Here is a 17429-nt window from a genome sequence, read left to right as displayed (position 1 = left end):
TGTGCTAAAACCTGAATGCTGACAAATGTGGGAGGAGCAGTAGAAAATGGGAGAAAAGAAAGTAGAAAGGAATTTAAAAAAAAGTAGAAATGAGGGGAAAGAATGGTGGTGATTAGGCAAGGTGGTACCGATTTGAAGTAGGGGGGTGACTCTCAGACTTCCCAGACGCCTGCTTGGTGACTTCAGAGAGCACTGTGGTGTCAGAGGGTGACAGAGTGAGAGCAGGTGGTTGATGGTTAAAGAGCTGGGTTCTTGGAGGAATGTAGGGAATGATGGAAAGAGGGAAGTGAGGCTAGTGCCTGTTGAGGGCAGAGGATGGGGAGAGCAACTCTATTTTGGAAAGATTTTTATTCAAAACAAAATAAAAACAGGTTAAAAGTTTGGGGTTTAGTTACTTTAGAAATTGAAAATGCCTCATCAGGATTTATGGATAGCTGAGATCTTAAATGCACAGTGCTTAAGAGTTTCAGTCGGGAGATGCGAATTTGAGTTAAATCCCTGAATGCTGTAAATGCAGTAGGTTTTGCTGGAACTTGGTGTCACATCGTAGGTATTTTGCGTGGAAGAGATCCACCTAGGTTCTTCCAGTTGGGGTTGTGGATGACCTTCGCCATGCAGATAAGCTGGCTGGTCTGATGTGCTGGGCCCGTTCTGGGAAGAGCAGTTTGAAAGGCAGCTCATCTTGTCCCTGCCGTTACATGCCAGGTCTGCCTGTGGGTAGTTACCATGGGAGAGCGTGGTCTGGAGTGATGGGTAGGGTATTGAGTAGCAAGGACGAGCATTAAAGAGGTGGCCGTGCTTCGAGACGGTTGATGGGCTTTTGTCCCCATGGCACCAGGAAGCGTCGTCTTGTTTAATCTGCACAACTCCGTGATAGGCTGTATCATTTTGGGGTGGTAGAGACACAACTATTATTATATACTGTTTAGAATCTCTGTGTAAAGAGTTAAACTGATTTTGAAACTGTTCTTCAAGTTTTTCTCAGGGAAGCAAGCAAAGGTGCTCAATTTCTGATCTTCGTACACCGGTTTTTGTTTAATTTTGATAGTGAAGTGGAGTTCTTGGTGGTGGGAAGGTGAGCAGTTGAGGAGAGCGGTGGGCCTGTGTGTGAGGCGATGTGTGTGTGAGGCGATGTGTGTGTGAGGGGACGTGTGTATGGGGACAGTCTGGGTCCTGCCTGGGGTCCTGCCTCCGGAGGCTTCCTTGCACCAGTGAGATCTCATGATGACTCCTCCCCGGTCCTCTCAGAGGGCAGAAGCACATAGGTGAGAAGTACTGTTCTGGATGAGCTCTTAGATTTGAGCACTGCCAAATGCAGGTGGCTCTGTGCTTATTCCCATTCTGTCTGGGGGAGCAGTAGGAATATGTGCGGCCCAACGTCTCATGTGAAGTTCTAGCTGCCTCTTAAAAATGCAGCCATACTCAGGAGGACTGATGTGAATTGATCACACCTTGACCTAGATCCCTAGCCCCTTAGAAATCCGGGGGCCCTGTGGCTGCAGAGACCGCTCACCCCCAACAGTGGACACGTGCACACGCGTGTATGTTGGTGTGTAGTTTTCTTGGAGTTGGTGGATCTCCTGAAGCCGATCCTAAGGATACGTGAATTTCATAGACCTCTTTCTGAACAAGTACTCTGGGGACCAGACATGTGAATGAACTTGAAGAGCTGGTGCCTAATTGGGGTTGTTTTGAGGCCTAGGACTCTCCCAGAAAGGGCCAACCCTGAGCAGAAAGAAAGCCGAGTGTGGGGTTAGCACCCCCCAGCCCTGGAGAAAGGCTTTGCTCTCTCAGTGCTGAGAGAAACAGCCGCGAAGCAAAGTGAAAGTCTAGAGATGCTGTGGACTTTAAAATTAGACTCAACGTGGAAACTAAAACATGTTTTGTTTTTTTCCTTCCCAGTTACACTGTAATTTGAATTGTTTTAAGTTTGTCTTTGGACCAAATTAATATTATGTTATCAACAGCGGGAAGGGACCTACTGAAAAAGTCATTTTATTACATTTAGAGCTTTGTTAAAGAGCGAAGTCTTGCTGCTTAGGATAAAACTATTTTCTAGAAAAGTCTTAATTCATAAGCAAAATGACATCATTTTTCAGTTTTAAATGTACAGTTTTTTATCTCAGGGGTTTATCTATCAATTGCAGTTAATTAAATCAAATTAATTCTCATTTTTAGATAACATATTAAGTAGTTTCAACATAGAGGCTATGAAAATTGTTTCATTCTCCATCCTGAAATAGCATTTTAATTTTGCGTTTTAGAAATTAAGTTGAGGGGCTCTTAGTGTATTCAGGCTTTAGGTTAAAGCACTACTGAGTTCTTAAAACACAGTTGTCAACAGATATCTTACTTGTGCCTTTAGTGTTTCTTCCCATACTACAGACTTTTCAGAAGGGAATAATGTATCAATTAATGTGGTCCCAGCAATCATTTTATTTGGGCCTGGGGAGTCATACAACATTTTGTTATTAGTTTGGTGTAGAGATTTTGAATGTATGGGCTTTGAATGTGGATAGAGTTAAGAATAAGTAGAATAAAAATTATGTGTATCTTTCCCTTAGTAGATCCACTTTGTTTCTGAATGAAGTTACAGTCTTTTGAATTACATCAGTGTTTCTCAAAACTGGAATCGCTTTACTGGAGGATCTGCCGGGAGGATTTTTTGGAGTTCTTGTCGGCTTTCTGCATCCGCTTCTGCTCTGTCTCCAGCATGGTTTCACCCCACCTCCCATCGTTGGAATTTCACAGCTCTTGTTTTAAGCAGATTCTGCTGTAGACCAGGAGGACTGTTGGCCAAACAGGGGACTGCAGGCCATTTGCTCAGAACAGGCATGTAAAGGTCTAGAGAAAATGCTGGAATGCTGTGTTCCCCACATGGACGTTTGAGAAATAGAAGACATTCCTGAGCTTTATTGAGTCTTAAAATTAGCCCCTCACCCTACTTCCAAATTTCTAATATTTTGGGGTCAAGTTGGATACAAAGAGTTGTACGTGACATATTTCTGTCTTTGTCTAGTTAATATGGATTGTATATTTGTGCCGAAATTATAAGACTTGGAGTATTATTTTCAAGAATTGAAGACATTTAGGAATCTTTATTTTATGAAGTTCTTGGTAAATTTTTGTGATTATTGCATATTTGTTCTTGTTTGAAAATACTTTTAAGTTTATAGCCATTTACCTAAACGTAAGCACACTGTACACTAGGAAGCACACTGTAAAGCCTGAGGATGGTTCAAAGCACTGCAACTCTTTACCCTCCTAAAACCGTAACTATGTGAGAGAACAAAAGGGTTTGCTTTTTTGACTTTATCTTGCTTTGCAGCAGTTTTCAGAGGTAGATTGAATTAGTGCATCAGCTTTTATATTTCTACTCGAGTTTTGTTTACTGAGTGATTTAAGAAACTGCGTTACTGATGAATGCTCAAAGTGCCTTAGAGGAGAAGGCCTCTGTGACTTGTTGTGACTTAGAAATAGTATTGAGCAGGCAGGCAAGGCTAAGAGACACGGTGGCTTTTGTGCGTCCTTGAGTGGGTATTAAGCCTCAGGAGTTTGGTTTCAGGTTTCTGACAATCCTGTTAACAGATGTTAGAATCCTGTAGTCCCATGTCTCAGTCATCTCAGCATTTCTCATTTCTAACTTAAAAACATGTCCATTAAAAAAATTTAAGGTACCATTCATTTCATCTGAAATCGCTCATAAATCTGATATAATGTGGTTTCGAAACAATAACCAAATAATTTAGTTTCATTTATATGCTGAGAATAACAACTGGTATTTATTGTTTATACTTATGCAATTTTATAGATGGAGTTTTAACATTGAATGCGGAGAACACTAATTATGCCTGTCAAGTTCCGAGCTTCCATAAATGTGAAATCTGTCTGCTATCTTTTCCAAAAGAGTCCCAGTTTCAACGCCACATGAGGGATCACGAGCGAAATGACAAGGTATGTATTTTAAAAAGGGATGTCAGAAATGTGAGCGTTGAAACTGGAGGAATTGTGAAAATCAACATGTAAACATTTTTCTTATTCCTAAATTATGGAACATTCCATATTATGTAAATAAATATTTTGATGTTTTGTTTTTAGTTGTAGTTGTATTTCTACCCATCATTAGATAATGAAAGAAAGTGAGAGCTAGTCTGGTGAATCTAATGAAGTTATTTATGAGTGGACAAAGAAATAATCTTAAAATATGACTTTCTTCAGTAGTTTCAATTTCCCTTATCTTTTTTCTCACTGCTGTGGCCTCTCCCGTTGCGGAGCACAGGCTCCAGACGCACAGGCTCAGCGGCCACGGCTCACGGGCCCAGCCGCTCCGCGGCACGTGGGATCCTCCCAGACCGGGGCACGAACCCGTGTCTCCTGCATCGGTAGGCGGACTCTCAACCACTGCGCCACCAGGGAAGCCCCAATTTCCCTTATCTTGGTGTGTTTTTCTCCAGCAGGCAGTGTTACCTTTAAGTGGTCTTGCATTTTAAGAAGGTACTTGAGATGTTTTAAATCTTATTTCCGCAGGGAGCAGTGCTCTCTTGAATAGGGATTTGAACTCTCTTGCAAGTGTGCCCCTTGTGGGGTATGTCAGGCGTGTTAGTGTGCTAACGGAACGAGCTGCCTGAGAGTTGGAAAGTGGCAGTTAAAACTACAGTGAAAAGAGTGATTGCCGACTTTTCTCTAGGTTAGGAGGATGTAAGCTAGTGAGCCATCTGAGACTAGAAAAACACCAGGGACCTCTTTTCTGGAGGACGGGATCTGACCAACTCCAGCCTTACTTTCGGCATGAATGATGCTGCTGTAACTATGATAATGTGGTACTGACACCAGTACCAGCTGGCGTTACTCTCCCAAGCTGAAAAATCTGAAAATACTGACCCATTAGGGTCTTGATATTTACAGGAGAAATACCAGTGATTACTTTATCTTTCTACTAGTAAGTGGCAGAATACCTTCCATTTGGGGGATATTTTAGATGAGGATAAGCAACTCTGTTAAAATCTAGTGAAAGTTTTCACAATTACTTAGTTTACTTGAAGTGATTTTGTTTACAGCAGTGGAGTTGTCATAAAAGAAGGGAAAAAATCCCACCCAATGAGTTGAAGTATCTCACTTTTATTTTCGTAGTGGCTACATTCTGATACGTTTATATGCAGCATTTCTTATTAGAAATATTTTCTACATAGATGTGGTGTCTCCTTACACTCCTTTGAGAAATACTGTAAGGAGCTTTACTGTGTCCGTTTTGGATTTATTGACTTCAGGTCCAGAAGGACTTCAGAAGTTCCTTAGAAAACTTATCTGTGGATTATGGTGCTTGTTAATATTTGAATGACATTCATTGTGGAAAGATTGTGTTTCAGTGCTTCTCGACTTTTTTCTCCACCTAGCCACATCGATGTGACCAGTGCCCCCAAACCTTTAATGTTGAGTTCAACTTGACACTTCACAAATGTACCCACAATGGGGAGGATCCTACCTGTCCCGTGTGTAACAAGAAATTCTCCAGAGTGGCTAGTCTCAAAGCACATGTTATGCTGCATGAAAAGGAAGAGGTAATTATTTCAGCCTATACTTTGTTCACGGATTTTTAAAATGCATCTGATCCTTAGTCAGGAGGATGTTAGGGTTAAACTAGTTTTAAAAAGCCTTTGGTATAGGTTTCAAGGAGTCAGTTATCATTAAATTTGCCTTGGCTAGTCTTCAGGTCACTGGTAAAGTGTTTATTTCGGGGTCATGTCAGCACCTTGGGGTAGAGACATTTTAGTGTGTAGTATATTGGGGGGATCAAAGTATGTCCACAGTGGCTGGCAGAGGTGCCCCGCACTCTTTTTTTCTTAATAAAAGTTAACTTTTTTAGGATTCTGAGTGGTCAAAAGTAAAGTTTCTGCCTCTGAAGATGGTAGAATCTCCTTGCTTGGCTCCTGGATCCCCTGACACGTGGGAATTTGGGAGAAGAGAGGAAATTCATGATGACCCAAAGCAGTTTATGCACCACAGTGAATAGTCCTGAAAGGTCCACAGGCCTAGTCTTGGGACAGAGTGAAGGATGACAGGGACGTGCCGCTGGTGTGCACCAGAGAGGCCTGCCTTCTTTTGGGACGGGTGGGCTCACTGTGACGTATACATGGCTGTTGCTTAAAGTATTACCCCCCATTGTTACCATAGAAAACTAGGGAAATGCAAATGTAAAAAGCAGTCACCCAGGGATAATTACAGATAACTATTTGGTATAGTTTCCTCCAGAGACAGAAAAACATACAGCGTTTAAATTGCATATATAAAATTTGCCTCCTGAAAATTGAGTTTATTATACTTTGTATATCGGTTTGTGCCCTCTTTTTATGTCTTTAATTTTTTATATAAAATAATTTATTTTTATCTTTTAAAATCTTATTGTATAAGGAATACATGTTTATTTTGGAAAAAGTTAGAAACTAAAGATTAACAAAAGTAATGTAAAAGAACCAATAATCACACCAGTGGGAGAGAACGCATATGCAGCTGACCTTTGAACAACGCGGGTCTGAACTGTGCGGGTCCACTTAAACGTGGAGTTTTTTAGTGCAAATACATACTGTTTTGTAACCCACTCTTTTCCTTTAATACATTGTGAATACATCTTTTCCTCTTTCACTTACTGAATCATGAGTGTTTTCCCCATGTCACTATTTTAAATTGCTTTATTAAAGTCTTCAGCATCTGGATATAGCATCATGATCTTTTTACCATTTCCTTTGTTATTTAACCTTTAAGTTGTTTATACTTTTTCAGTATTATAAACAGTACATCTTTGCATGTATCTTTAATCGTTTCATTAGGATAGATTCCTAGAGTTGGATTTACTGAATTAACAAGGCTTTTTCAAGTTCTTTATAGAATGCCACGTTATGTTTTCGAGAGCGCATGCTGCTCTATACCTTCTCCTGCAGACTGCAGGCCTGTCTGTCTCACTCAGCTGTAGCACTGTCCAGAAATGGCCATTGTTTTCGTTTTAAAAGGCAGAACGTGTTTAATTTTGGAATAAGTTCACACAGTGAGACTCAGACAGCAGAGAAAGGGTTAGAGAGTGAGACTTAAGTCTCCGTCAGGCCCGACTTTCAGTCCTCCTCCCAGGAGCTGCCTGCACAGCGGTCTCTTCTGCATCCTCCCAGGGGCTTTCAGTACGCGTACACATCTCTGCATCCCCGGTAGTACCACGCAGTAGCAGTATTCTGTGCTTTTTCTTCAGTTGGCTCTGTCTTAGGTATTGTTGCAGCCGCCGCATGGTGTTACACTGTATGCGTTGTGTACACCCGTGTCATAATCAGCAGGTCTCTGCGCAGGTTGTTTCTGCCCTTTGTGTGTAGCTGCAGTGAGCAGTCTATTCATTGACAGGTTCTGGCTCTTACGATTTGCTTAGAAATGCTTCCCAAGTGTACAATCACCATTTTTTAAAATCCCACCGTGTCTTCTAATGCAGGTCCACAAGATGTAGGGCGCACCTGTATTTCAGAAATCCTGAGTTCACACTCATTCCTCCAACCCCAGCCCCTCCGTACAGGGCGCCCACCTGCCCCCCAGTTCCTGGTTGTGTGTCCCTTCCTCCACGGCGGGGCGGGGCTCCCAGCAGTGTGCACGCCCCTTCCCTCGTGTGCTCGGTGGTCCTGTGTTAACACTGGAAGTCGTTTCACAGTTGCTTGGCCCAAACCACTGTACATGAAGCGCGTTTCGGATCTGGGGTCAGTACAGGGTTGTTGCATTCGTTTGCTTTCTCTTTTAGGCCCCCTTCCCATTCTTATGATCTGCGGCCCTCAGTTTACTGCCCTCAATTAGGGTCGGGCTTGTAAGACCAGAGACAGCCCCATGCAGGCAGAGTAGGGATTGAGGACCGGGGAGGTAGTCTTTGAACATTAGGGTAGTAAGTAGCAGCTGTCAAAAAGAAACAAACAAGGGGCACTCAGGAGACTGGCTCCTTTCTGTAACCCTGCCCCATTCCTGGGACCACGTTCTTGGTTTTCAGTGTGACTTTGCTGTATTTCTCTTTGTAATGATAAACAAATGTTTGTATGTTTCTTATTTTACTTTTCTGGTTTATTATTAATGTGGACTTTAGAATTTTGCCTAATTAAAAATTAATTGGTATTTTAATTTTGATTGCATTAAATTTTTAGATTGTTAAAGGGGAGAATTGAGCATGTTTAAAATATTGAATCTTTATTGTCAAAATATTCAGTAATGTTTTGTTCAGATGGGTTCAGCACATTATTTAAATTTGTTCTTTTTTTTAAAAAATATCATGTAACGGCTCTTTCAAATATGTATTATTTGTTATCTGTCTATAGGAAAGCAGTGCATTTTTGTATATTGGTTTTGTAGCCTGCTGTTCTACCAGATTCTCTGAGTTTTCAGGTGTACAACCTCATCTACAAGTAATAATTAGGTGATGAGATTTTTGGTTTGGTTTTGTTTTCACCTAGTACATGGGGGGTTTTAAAGTAAACCAGATCTCACCCCTCGAATTTTCGAACAATTTTGAAATAGTTGCAGGCATCATGTTACTACTGCACCTCTAAATACTTCAGTTGTATCCCCTAAAAACAAAGACACTTTTCCTCATTATCACAGAACAGTTACCACACTCAAGAATTTAACGTTGCTCTAATAATCCATCTTCAGAGTCTCCATCGGGAGGGGCAAGGACTGACTTCCTTTGAGAGTAGGTGGAGAAGGGAGTTGTGAGCAGAAGAGATACCTCTGCCTTTGACCCTAGAAGAAAAGCGTGAGGACAGGTTCGGGTGGACAGGGGATGCAGGTGTGACAGTGGGAGTCCAGGCCCTTCCTGCTGGCTTAGGGCAGCTTTCCCTTTCTCGGTTTGCAGCTTCCGTAGTCTCTGTGTCTCAGCAAGTTTTCCACTGAGCCAAACGCTAAGAGTTCTTTTTCTGAAGCAGTTAAATCTAAGAGGTCCAATAAGTATTTATGTCTTAAGTAACTTAGTAGCCATTTGGAAAAACTACCGTATGTAAATTAGGTACTTCGTAGCTTTTTAAACCCTGCAATTTCCTGTTTCACATTGATTTTCACTCATTCCCTGCTTTTTAACCATAGCGACTACTGAAAGCCAGCTTCACAACGTTACGATGTCATTGAAACTGAACGGTATTGAGCCAGTTGTCCGTGTGATATGGGACGGTTGTCGAGGGTCGTGTGTCTTCCCTTGAGGGCGTCTGCTGTCCCTTGGCCCCTGCGAGTCTGTTATGGTCACTGCCGCCTCCCTCTCGGGCTGGATTGGGGCTGCAGAACCTCATTTTTCTCTGTGAAATGGAGACGTTGCCTTGTCTTCACAGAAGAATGAGGTGGTGGAGAGAGGCATGGGTGTGGGAAGCCTGCTTTTGGGAAGTGGGAGCAGAGCCTGACCAGGGACAGATACGTGGGTTGTGTTACACGTACTACAGGGGTCGTGGCTGCGAACGGATCTGTGTGTGTTGGGTGGGAGGGGAGCATGTGGCTTCTTCACAGCGCCCTTCAGCCCGGTAGGAGGTCAGATGGTTGTTTGCATCAAGGTTCTGTGACGGGATAGCGAATGAGTCAGTTGTTGGCAGAGGGTTGAAACGATGTAACATGCGGTCTAGGCCGCATCAGCAAGGGGGTGAAGCCTGGGGTGTGTGTGTGTGTGTGTGTGTGTGTGTGTGTGTGTCAATCCTCAAGGGGGCTCACTGCGGCGGGTGGGGTGGGGGCAGATGATTGAAGCCGTTCCGACTGTCCTGGTGCCCCGGGTGGACCCAGCCCTGGGGGTGATGGCATAGGGCGGGTGTGCCCCTGAGCTGGGGCCCCGCACCTCTGCCAGCCGCACACCACCGATGCAGGCCAGCGAAACTGCTGTGCTCCATCCTAATGCTTCTTCAGATACACCTTTAAAAATTTTCTCTACCTCCTCCATGACTGGAAAGAGAAATAACGGTAATTCATCATTTCCAGACACTCTTAGGTTTTTATACATTATTTTCAAAACCTTCCCTTCATTCTGTTTTCTCTTCCACACCCTTTGTCCAGATTCTTTTCCACACTGTCCCCCAAGTGGAGCTCACAGTCTCTGATGTCTGCCTTTATCCCGTTTCCTTGTGTCGGTTTCTCGTTGCTGTGACGTCGTCTCCTGAGGTGGCAGCCCCGTCATGCGCAGCAGCTGTGACGGCAACTTGGGCAGCCTGGTCTCATCTGCATCCTTGCTGCAGTGGTGAAGCTCCAGCTGTCTTTGTCTTTCACTGTTGTAGGAGCGTAAACAGTTCATAGTTTCTGGCTCCAGACTTTTTTTTTTCCCAAAAGGCCTTTGAGGAACATAAACAGTTCATAGTTTCTGACACCTAGTTTTTTTTTTTTTTCCCAAAAGGCCTTTGAGAAGCATGTATTTTCTGAAACCAGTTGACTTTCATTTCTATTACTACTAACCTGTCTTCTATTTTCTCTCTTGGAATATAACAGATTCTCTCTTAGATCAGTAAATAATCACAGGAGAGGAACAGGGCTGGAATAGTCAGAAGGGAGGCTTTTGTGTAACTGGTTTGAAGCTGGGGATGGAAACCGTGAAAATGCTTTATCTTCTTGCCCTTGTGCCACTGTGCTGCCGGGGACAAGGCTCTGGAAGTTGAGAAGTGATATTCAGTAACTTGACCTTAGTAACCCCATGCTGAACAGGAATTCAGGACTAGTGGTTTCACATGAGCAGAACAACGACAACAAAAAAGGTTTGCAGTGCTTATTTCTGATGGGAAAATGTGTTGGCAATATGTAAAAAATCGGGTGCTCTTTTTTAAAAAAAGGGTTGTGTTCGGGTGCAGGTTGGGAGTTTTCCTCTCTCACCTAACAGTCTGGTGTCGTACAGTACAGAGCTGGTGGGGTGGCCGAGGTAGTCCGGGACCCCACGTGCTCTGCTCTCTGTGGGTGTTTCTTGTACCACGTGGCTTACAGCGGAGGGAGGGAGGGAGGTGGCGCGTCTGCTGTGGGAAGGCCAGATCCAGAGGTGGGCGGAGCATCAGCCTGCTGCCATCCTGTCGAGCGGAAGGGGCACGGTCGCCACACAGGGTGGTTAGTGTTAGGAAGGTCGGCACACAGCCGTGTGCTCAGCTAAGAAACCCATCGTTGTATAGAAGAAGAATAGATACTGGAACACAATTACCAGTCTTGTGCATGTATGTTAAATAATGCATTTTAGCTACCTTTGCCTATTTTGTATGTTTTCATTTCTTAGTTAATTGATTTGAATGTGGTATATTGGTATCGACTACAGGAACAATTCCTTACCTTTAGTTGCACTTAAAATTAACTGATAAGAATCCAGCTAAGATGAAGTAGACCCTTTGTGCCCCTCTTACAACTGAAAATACATAGAAATCACACAGCCGAGAGATCTAGAGGCTCCTGAGGGCGGGAAGAAGGAGGCGGGCAGCTGAGGGCTTTCAGGACTTGAGAAACGTGTGGCAGCGAGTCCCCTGAGCTGCTTTTTTGCCTGCTGTACACCTGGACAGGGTGCTGGAAGAGCCTGCAGCCTTCTGCCAGCAGGCGTAGATGAAAACACGCCAGAAGATTGGTTGCCAACAGCCCAAACTGGGAAGAGGGTGGTCTCACAAGAGAAAATCTTGTTGACGCTGCCAACCCTATTCCAGCCAAATACCCACTGAAGAGCTCGGCGGGGCTGGGAGGAGAGCGATGGTCTACGCCAGCCTGCTCTCCTGCAGTCCCCTGCAAGCAGATGTCCCTCTGCTCCCCTGACCCCCGGGATTCAGTAGGGAGCTAGTCTTGCATCCGTCTCCTGGCGGATGGAGGTGGCACCCAGATCGCCCCCCCCCCCCCCCGATGGTGTTAGAGAGCCCAGCTAGAAGCCGGCCTTCCATCCTCTGCCGGGCAGAAGCAGGGCGTGTTCTGACTCCCCGCCTGTGTAGTCTTTCCACCGGCAGCACCAAGACTCAGCCAGGTGATGTGGGATGGATCGGTCTGCACGGGGCAGAGGGGCCCTGTGAGGTGGCCCTCCACTCCCCAGCTGGTCCTGCCTCTGAACAGGGTGACACCGGCCAAGAGATGAGCCCAGTGGACGGTGATGGAAACCAGTGCTGCTGGGGCTCAGAGGAGGGCGGTGCCCTGTGGGGTGGGCTAAGGTTTCTCTCCTGCGCTGAGCGCCATTTTGAGGCGGACTCCTGTAGGAAAGGAGGAACGGCTGCTGAGAAAGCCCGGGCAGGGGCAAGGACAGCGCTTGGGCATTGGAGCCTGGGGGCTCTGGGAGAGGGAACGGGGTACAGAGAAAGGTCGTGGGTGGCCCCGGGGGAGGGGCGGCGGAAGGGCAAGCGTTACGGGGTGAGTAGCCTAAAGGCGGTTAGTATTTAGCGTATTTTATACTCTGTTTGACTTTTAAAAAGTTATTATATCTTCAGCCAGGTGGGGGCTGATAAGAATGCCATGTTTCCCTGGATGATCTGCTGGCCACTTAGCGGTCACTGGAGTTCCCCCAGGACCGCCTGCTTCTGGGGCAGGCACTAGCCACCGCTTCTGCCTAGAGGGCCTGCCGGGAGCTCCGACTGCGGGGAACGCGGTACAGTGGGCGTCCGCCAGCCGCGCACAGGCCTCGCACTCCCCACTGAGACTTGCTCGAGGTGCCAGGTCCTGGGCAGGGAGGGAGGCCCGTCCCGGCTCCTGGGTCTGGCTGGGTGTAACACAGCGGCAGCACGAAACCTTGCACCACGAGGCCTGTTCGGTTGTGGCCCAGCATGTGCTTGATCCTGCTTTCGCAGTATGAGCAAATTGTACATAAACCAGAGTTTCCACTCGGAAAATTCTGATCAGTTTCTGAGTAGTATCCATGTAGATGTCCCCTGAAATATACTAACCTGTCATTTGGTGAAGAAGTACCTGAAAAGAGGGTGGGTCTGAGCCAAAGCAATGAGAGTCAGGGGGCGGGTGGGAGGGTAACAAGTCAGGGTTTATCCGTGATTGTAAGTCATTAGTGAAAGGAGAATCCCTTGCTGTACAGATTCAGGGTGTGGATGCCCCCAGTGCTACACTCAAGATAGGCAGCAAATTTTGTTAGGTGGTTTTTAAATTTTTGACAGTTCCCAAGAAAGAAATTTCTTTATTATCAGCAAGATACTAACAAGATAGTTCATTATTTCCTTAAATTATTATATAGTAACACTAAAGTTACTTAAGTTGGCGTCATTCTTGGATTGCTCAAAGTATTCCATTCATCCTTGTCTTTTCTGCAAAGGATGCTCTGAGTAGTATCAGTGAACAACCTCATGTTAACGCTGTTTCTATGCATTTACGAGACTGTCAGGTGGAGTAATTAGAAGAAAGTCTGATGGGAAGAAATAGCTATATATTTCGTTGTTTGGAAATAATAGTTTATTCTCATTGACAGGTTACACTCATTCTTTTCCATGTTTGGATCATTTAAATAAATAATTGTATTATAGAAGGTCACATGAGTAAACTCATTGAACTTTGTACTGAGTCAACAGTTCATTACTAAGTACTTCCTCTGTGCCAGGCACCGTTCAGCATCTTACATGCACCGTTGTACTTAACTTTATAACAACCCTGTGAGGGCAGGCATTGCTGTCACCACTGTTTCACAGACTTTGAGCGGTCAACACCCCCAGATACACACCGCTGGTGACCAGCAGCCTTCACGTGAACCAAGGCCCAACTCCAGAACATCTGGACCAGTGCTATCCTAATTGAAATTTGAGTAATTTAAAATTTATAGTGGCTATATTTCCAAAAGTTAAAAAGAAAACAGATGAAATATATTTTATTTTAATATACTTATGAAAATATATCCAAAATATTCTAATTCAAATGTTAAAAGTTGAGCTATTTTACATTCTTCCTTTTTTTTTTTTTTCAGTAAGTCTTTGAAATCCTGTGTGTATTTTATACTTATTCCATAGCTCTGTTCAGGTGCTCAGCCAGGCACTTCTGGACAGAGTCGCAGAACTCTCGTAATCGACTACCCGTAAACCAGATTGAAAGAATGATAGGTGTTTCCATTTAAAAATTTACCAGCTGTCATTTTGTTTTAAGGTAGTCTATTAAACTGTCACCTTAATTTAAATTCTTTCCTGACGCTTTTGTGGTCATTCTGCTTCTCTTTAAAGTTTTCACAGCAAAGATGGACAAAATGCCATTTACCCAGCAGCCAGTTTGAAACAATTCGCTTTGCTCAGAAATTGTATTGTTCTCTCATCCTTTTCCCTATGTTTCTATCAGGAAAGAAATCATTTTTATATGTTCATATTTGGACATGATGATATTATTTGTTAAGAGGTGAAATAGTGTTTGTTCCAGAGGAAAGCATCCTTTGTGTATCAGCCATTTACAGTATGAGTTCTTTCAAGAGGTGATGGCTCTGAAGTGTTTGCTCTGCTCACGGGCGGTCTTTGCCTTTGCAGAACCTCATCTGCTCTGAGTGTGGGGATGAGTTCACCCTGCAGAGCCAGCTGGCCATCCACATGGAGGAGCACCGCCAGGAGCTGGCTGCGAGCCGGACTCACGCCTGCAAGGCCTGCAGGAAGGAGTTCGAGACGTCATCACAGCTGAGGGAGCACATGAAGACGCATTATAAAATTAGGTGTGAGCCTTTTCTTGGGCTAAAAAAATTATACGGTACCTTAAAAATGGGCATGCTTTGCTATGACTGGTTACACATCTTGGCTGCTTTAGAAGCAAGAACAGGGCAACTCATCTCATGTGGTGTCGGGATGTCTTTCGTAGCATGTGTTATGTGTTGTGTCTACAGTAGGACAGAAAAGGTCGAAAATTTAAATGTCAGACTGTATGGATAGACGTTTTTAGCTATATTATAATGTTAAAAGGTGTAGAACAGAGTATTATTGGCAATACATTTTTATGGGCAGGTAACAAGGTGTGTAGAGTGGATTCACAAAGGCCACATTAGCACCCTTTTTACTGAATTGGTTTATTTATACTACCTATTTAGAACTTACATGTTTAAATAGTTACTGTGCTTAGTGTGTATATAAATATATAAGTAAAACTTCATTTAATCATTACAAACAACCCTTCAGGCCTGATACTTTTATGTCCCCATTTTGCAGATGAGAAAAGGTAGACTAGAGAGACCAAGTAACTTTCCCAAGGTTTTACAGCCATAAGTCAAGTGTTAGGGATTTAAACCCTAGTAGTCTGGCTTTAGTGCTCATAATATTAGCAACCACGCCTGTATTTACATACGTATATACATTTATTCCTGGTAAAACTTAACATGGCTTCGAAATTTTGTATTTGACCTATTCCTGATTATATATTTTTTACTGCTATTTCCTTCTCTTAATGATATGAAATGCAGAGTTGTTCCTGGCCCTTTGTGCTAAGTTAGCCAATGGTGGTGATCAGTGGTCACACTCGTTGAGCTGATCTCTACAACAAACTATAAAAGCCCGTATTGATTAACTTTTTAATGACAGTATCATCAGTTTAACTTGCCACCCTTCCAAGCTCCAGTATCTAGGAGCTATCTGTACTGTTTAATAACAAGCACCACCACAGCAAAAGGTCCCACACCAGTTAATAAAGTTTGTAAAGTGCCTGAGTGTTTTGTAGTATTTATGTATTCTCTTTGGCATTGTGTTTTGGAAGCGTGGACTGAACATCTCCATATGATCAAAGTTCTCCTGTCTTTCCCACTCCCTTCATATTGCTGGTTGTTGACTAATGTGGTTCCCACCTGATGCTTTGTTATTTCGGCGATTTTTAAACTCCCCAAATGTAACGCATGTGTCCTATCACACTAGATTTTTATTGTGATGACGTTCTAGCACAGGCTCTTTTGATTGTCCCCGAAGGTCTTGGAGAGGCAACTGAAGGTGCGTACGTGGTCACCGCGCACTAGAGCGCGCCGGCCCCTGGGCCTTCCAGGGGCTGGGCAAGCTGCCTCCCTGTCGCGGAGCTGCCGTTTAGCAGGGGAGACAGACAGCGGCCAAGCAATCGGATTAGCCGGCGCAGGCTTCAGGCAGTGGGCGTGTTGAGAAGGAAGTAGGATTGGATTCACCTGGGGTGACGCTCCAGGGATGGGCAGTTGCTGAGGCACCTGTCGGATGTAGGCCTTTCTTAGGATGGCCGTTTGAAGTGGGACCCAGGTGAGGAGCAGGGGGAGACGGCCCTGCAGGTCTGGGGGGCATTCTGGGCCTGGTGGGTGGGGAGGGGGGCAGTTGCCACAGTCTGAGCCGCAGGGGGAGGCCGGTGTGATGGGAGCCGGCTGCGGGGTGGAGTGGAGCTCACGGGGCTGAGTGAGAGGCGGCCGGGTCTCGGAGCTGGAGGGCGCTGAGCCCATCCGGGAACGCAGGTGTTACCCCAAGGGCCGCGGGAAAACCTGGGAAGGTTTGGCCCACGGATCTGGCTGCCCAGCCTTCAGGCCGCAGCCTGGCTGCTGTGTGGGTGAGGTTGAAGCAGGGAGACCCATGGATCGGGGCCACAGAATGGCGGTGCTGCTCTCAGGCCACGCTGGTGGCTGCAGGGTGGGGAGACGGGAGCTTCTTTGGAGGTGTTTTGGGGTGAGACCAGCAGCTTCTGGAGATGGACTTGAAGTCAGGGGTGAGGGAGAAGGAAGAATCCAGTGTAACTTCTAAGGTTTAAACTTCACAGCTGGGAGCTGCCGTCTCCTGTTGTGGAAAGGAGCAGGCTGAGAATTAACAGGGCTTCATTTGGGACTGACTAGGTTTGAGGCGCCCAGGAGCCTGCAAGGGGTGTCAGCTAGAGAGTTAGGTGCCCAGGGCTGCTGCACAGAGGAGGAGTCCGAGTTGTTGGAGATCATCAGCATCTAGGAGGAGCCTGGAGCAGGCAGCACACACTCGTGTCGACGTAGAAACCACACCTGAACAGGTCTGTGTTTGATCATCACAGGGAAAGCTTTATCTAGAAGAGACATTCCGACTCTCCTCCTCCCCAACCAAAAAAATGAGTTTTATGATATTGATACACAAAACTAATACATGGATGTGTGTGTGTGTCCTACACACTTCTATGTGATTGATTTCTCATTAAAGCACATTCTGATGGCCAGTCGGCCTAACCTTTCCCATAGGATTTTGATTTAGAAGTGGTGGCACAAGGGATTCGACTTACTGAGTATTTTCCCTCTACTTATACTAGGGTGTCAAGTACAAGGTCTTATAATCGGAACATTGACAGGAGTGGATTCACGTATTCATGCCCACACTGTGGAAAGACGTTCCAAAAGCCAAGTCAGTTAACTCGGCATATTAGGATACACACAGGTACGAGATACATTGACTTTTGGGTGATTTCCCGTGCGACCTTAAGGGAAGAAAAGGTGCTTTAGAGCCAGCGAGACCTGAAATTTAATCTTGCCTTTTCCGTAGTTTGCTGGTAACCTTGGTGTTACTTGGGAGGTTTTGAGTAGGTAGTGAGACGTGAGAGTC

At 44.9% G+C, this 17429-nt stretch overlaps 1 protein-coding gene across 6 annotated transcripts in view; it reads left to right on the top strand.

Moving 5' to 3' along the window:
- ZNF236 (zinc finger protein 236) overlaps positions 1-17429 on the top strand; it is a 102742-nt gene that overhangs the window by 10392 nt on the left and 74921 nt on the right. For 5 of the 6 annotated variants that reach the window (XM_060170383.1, XM_060170386.1, XM_060170385.1 and 2 more), the window contains exons 2-5: positions 3812-3954; positions 5394-5558; positions 14421-14599; positions 17140-17264. In XM_060170383.1, the coding sequence (XP_060026366.1) occupies positions 3812-3954; positions 5394-5558; positions 14421-14599; positions 17140-17264 (612 nt within the window). The remainder of the gene's footprint in view (positions 1-3811; positions 3955-5393; positions 5559-14420; positions 14600-17139; positions 17265-17429) is intronic. The other variant, XM_060170384.1, reaches the window with a different exon arrangement.

The sequence above is a fragment of the Lagenorhynchus albirostris genome, chromosome 14 (assembly GCF_949774975.1).
Source record: "Lagenorhynchus albirostris chromosome 14, mLagAlb1.1, whole genome shotgun sequence".
Classification (NCBI taxonomy): domain Eukaryota; kingdom Metazoa; phylum Chordata; class Mammalia; order Artiodactyla; family Delphinidae; genus Lagenorhynchus; species Lagenorhynchus albirostris.
This window is presented reverse-complemented; position numbering and strand designations above follow the sequence as displayed.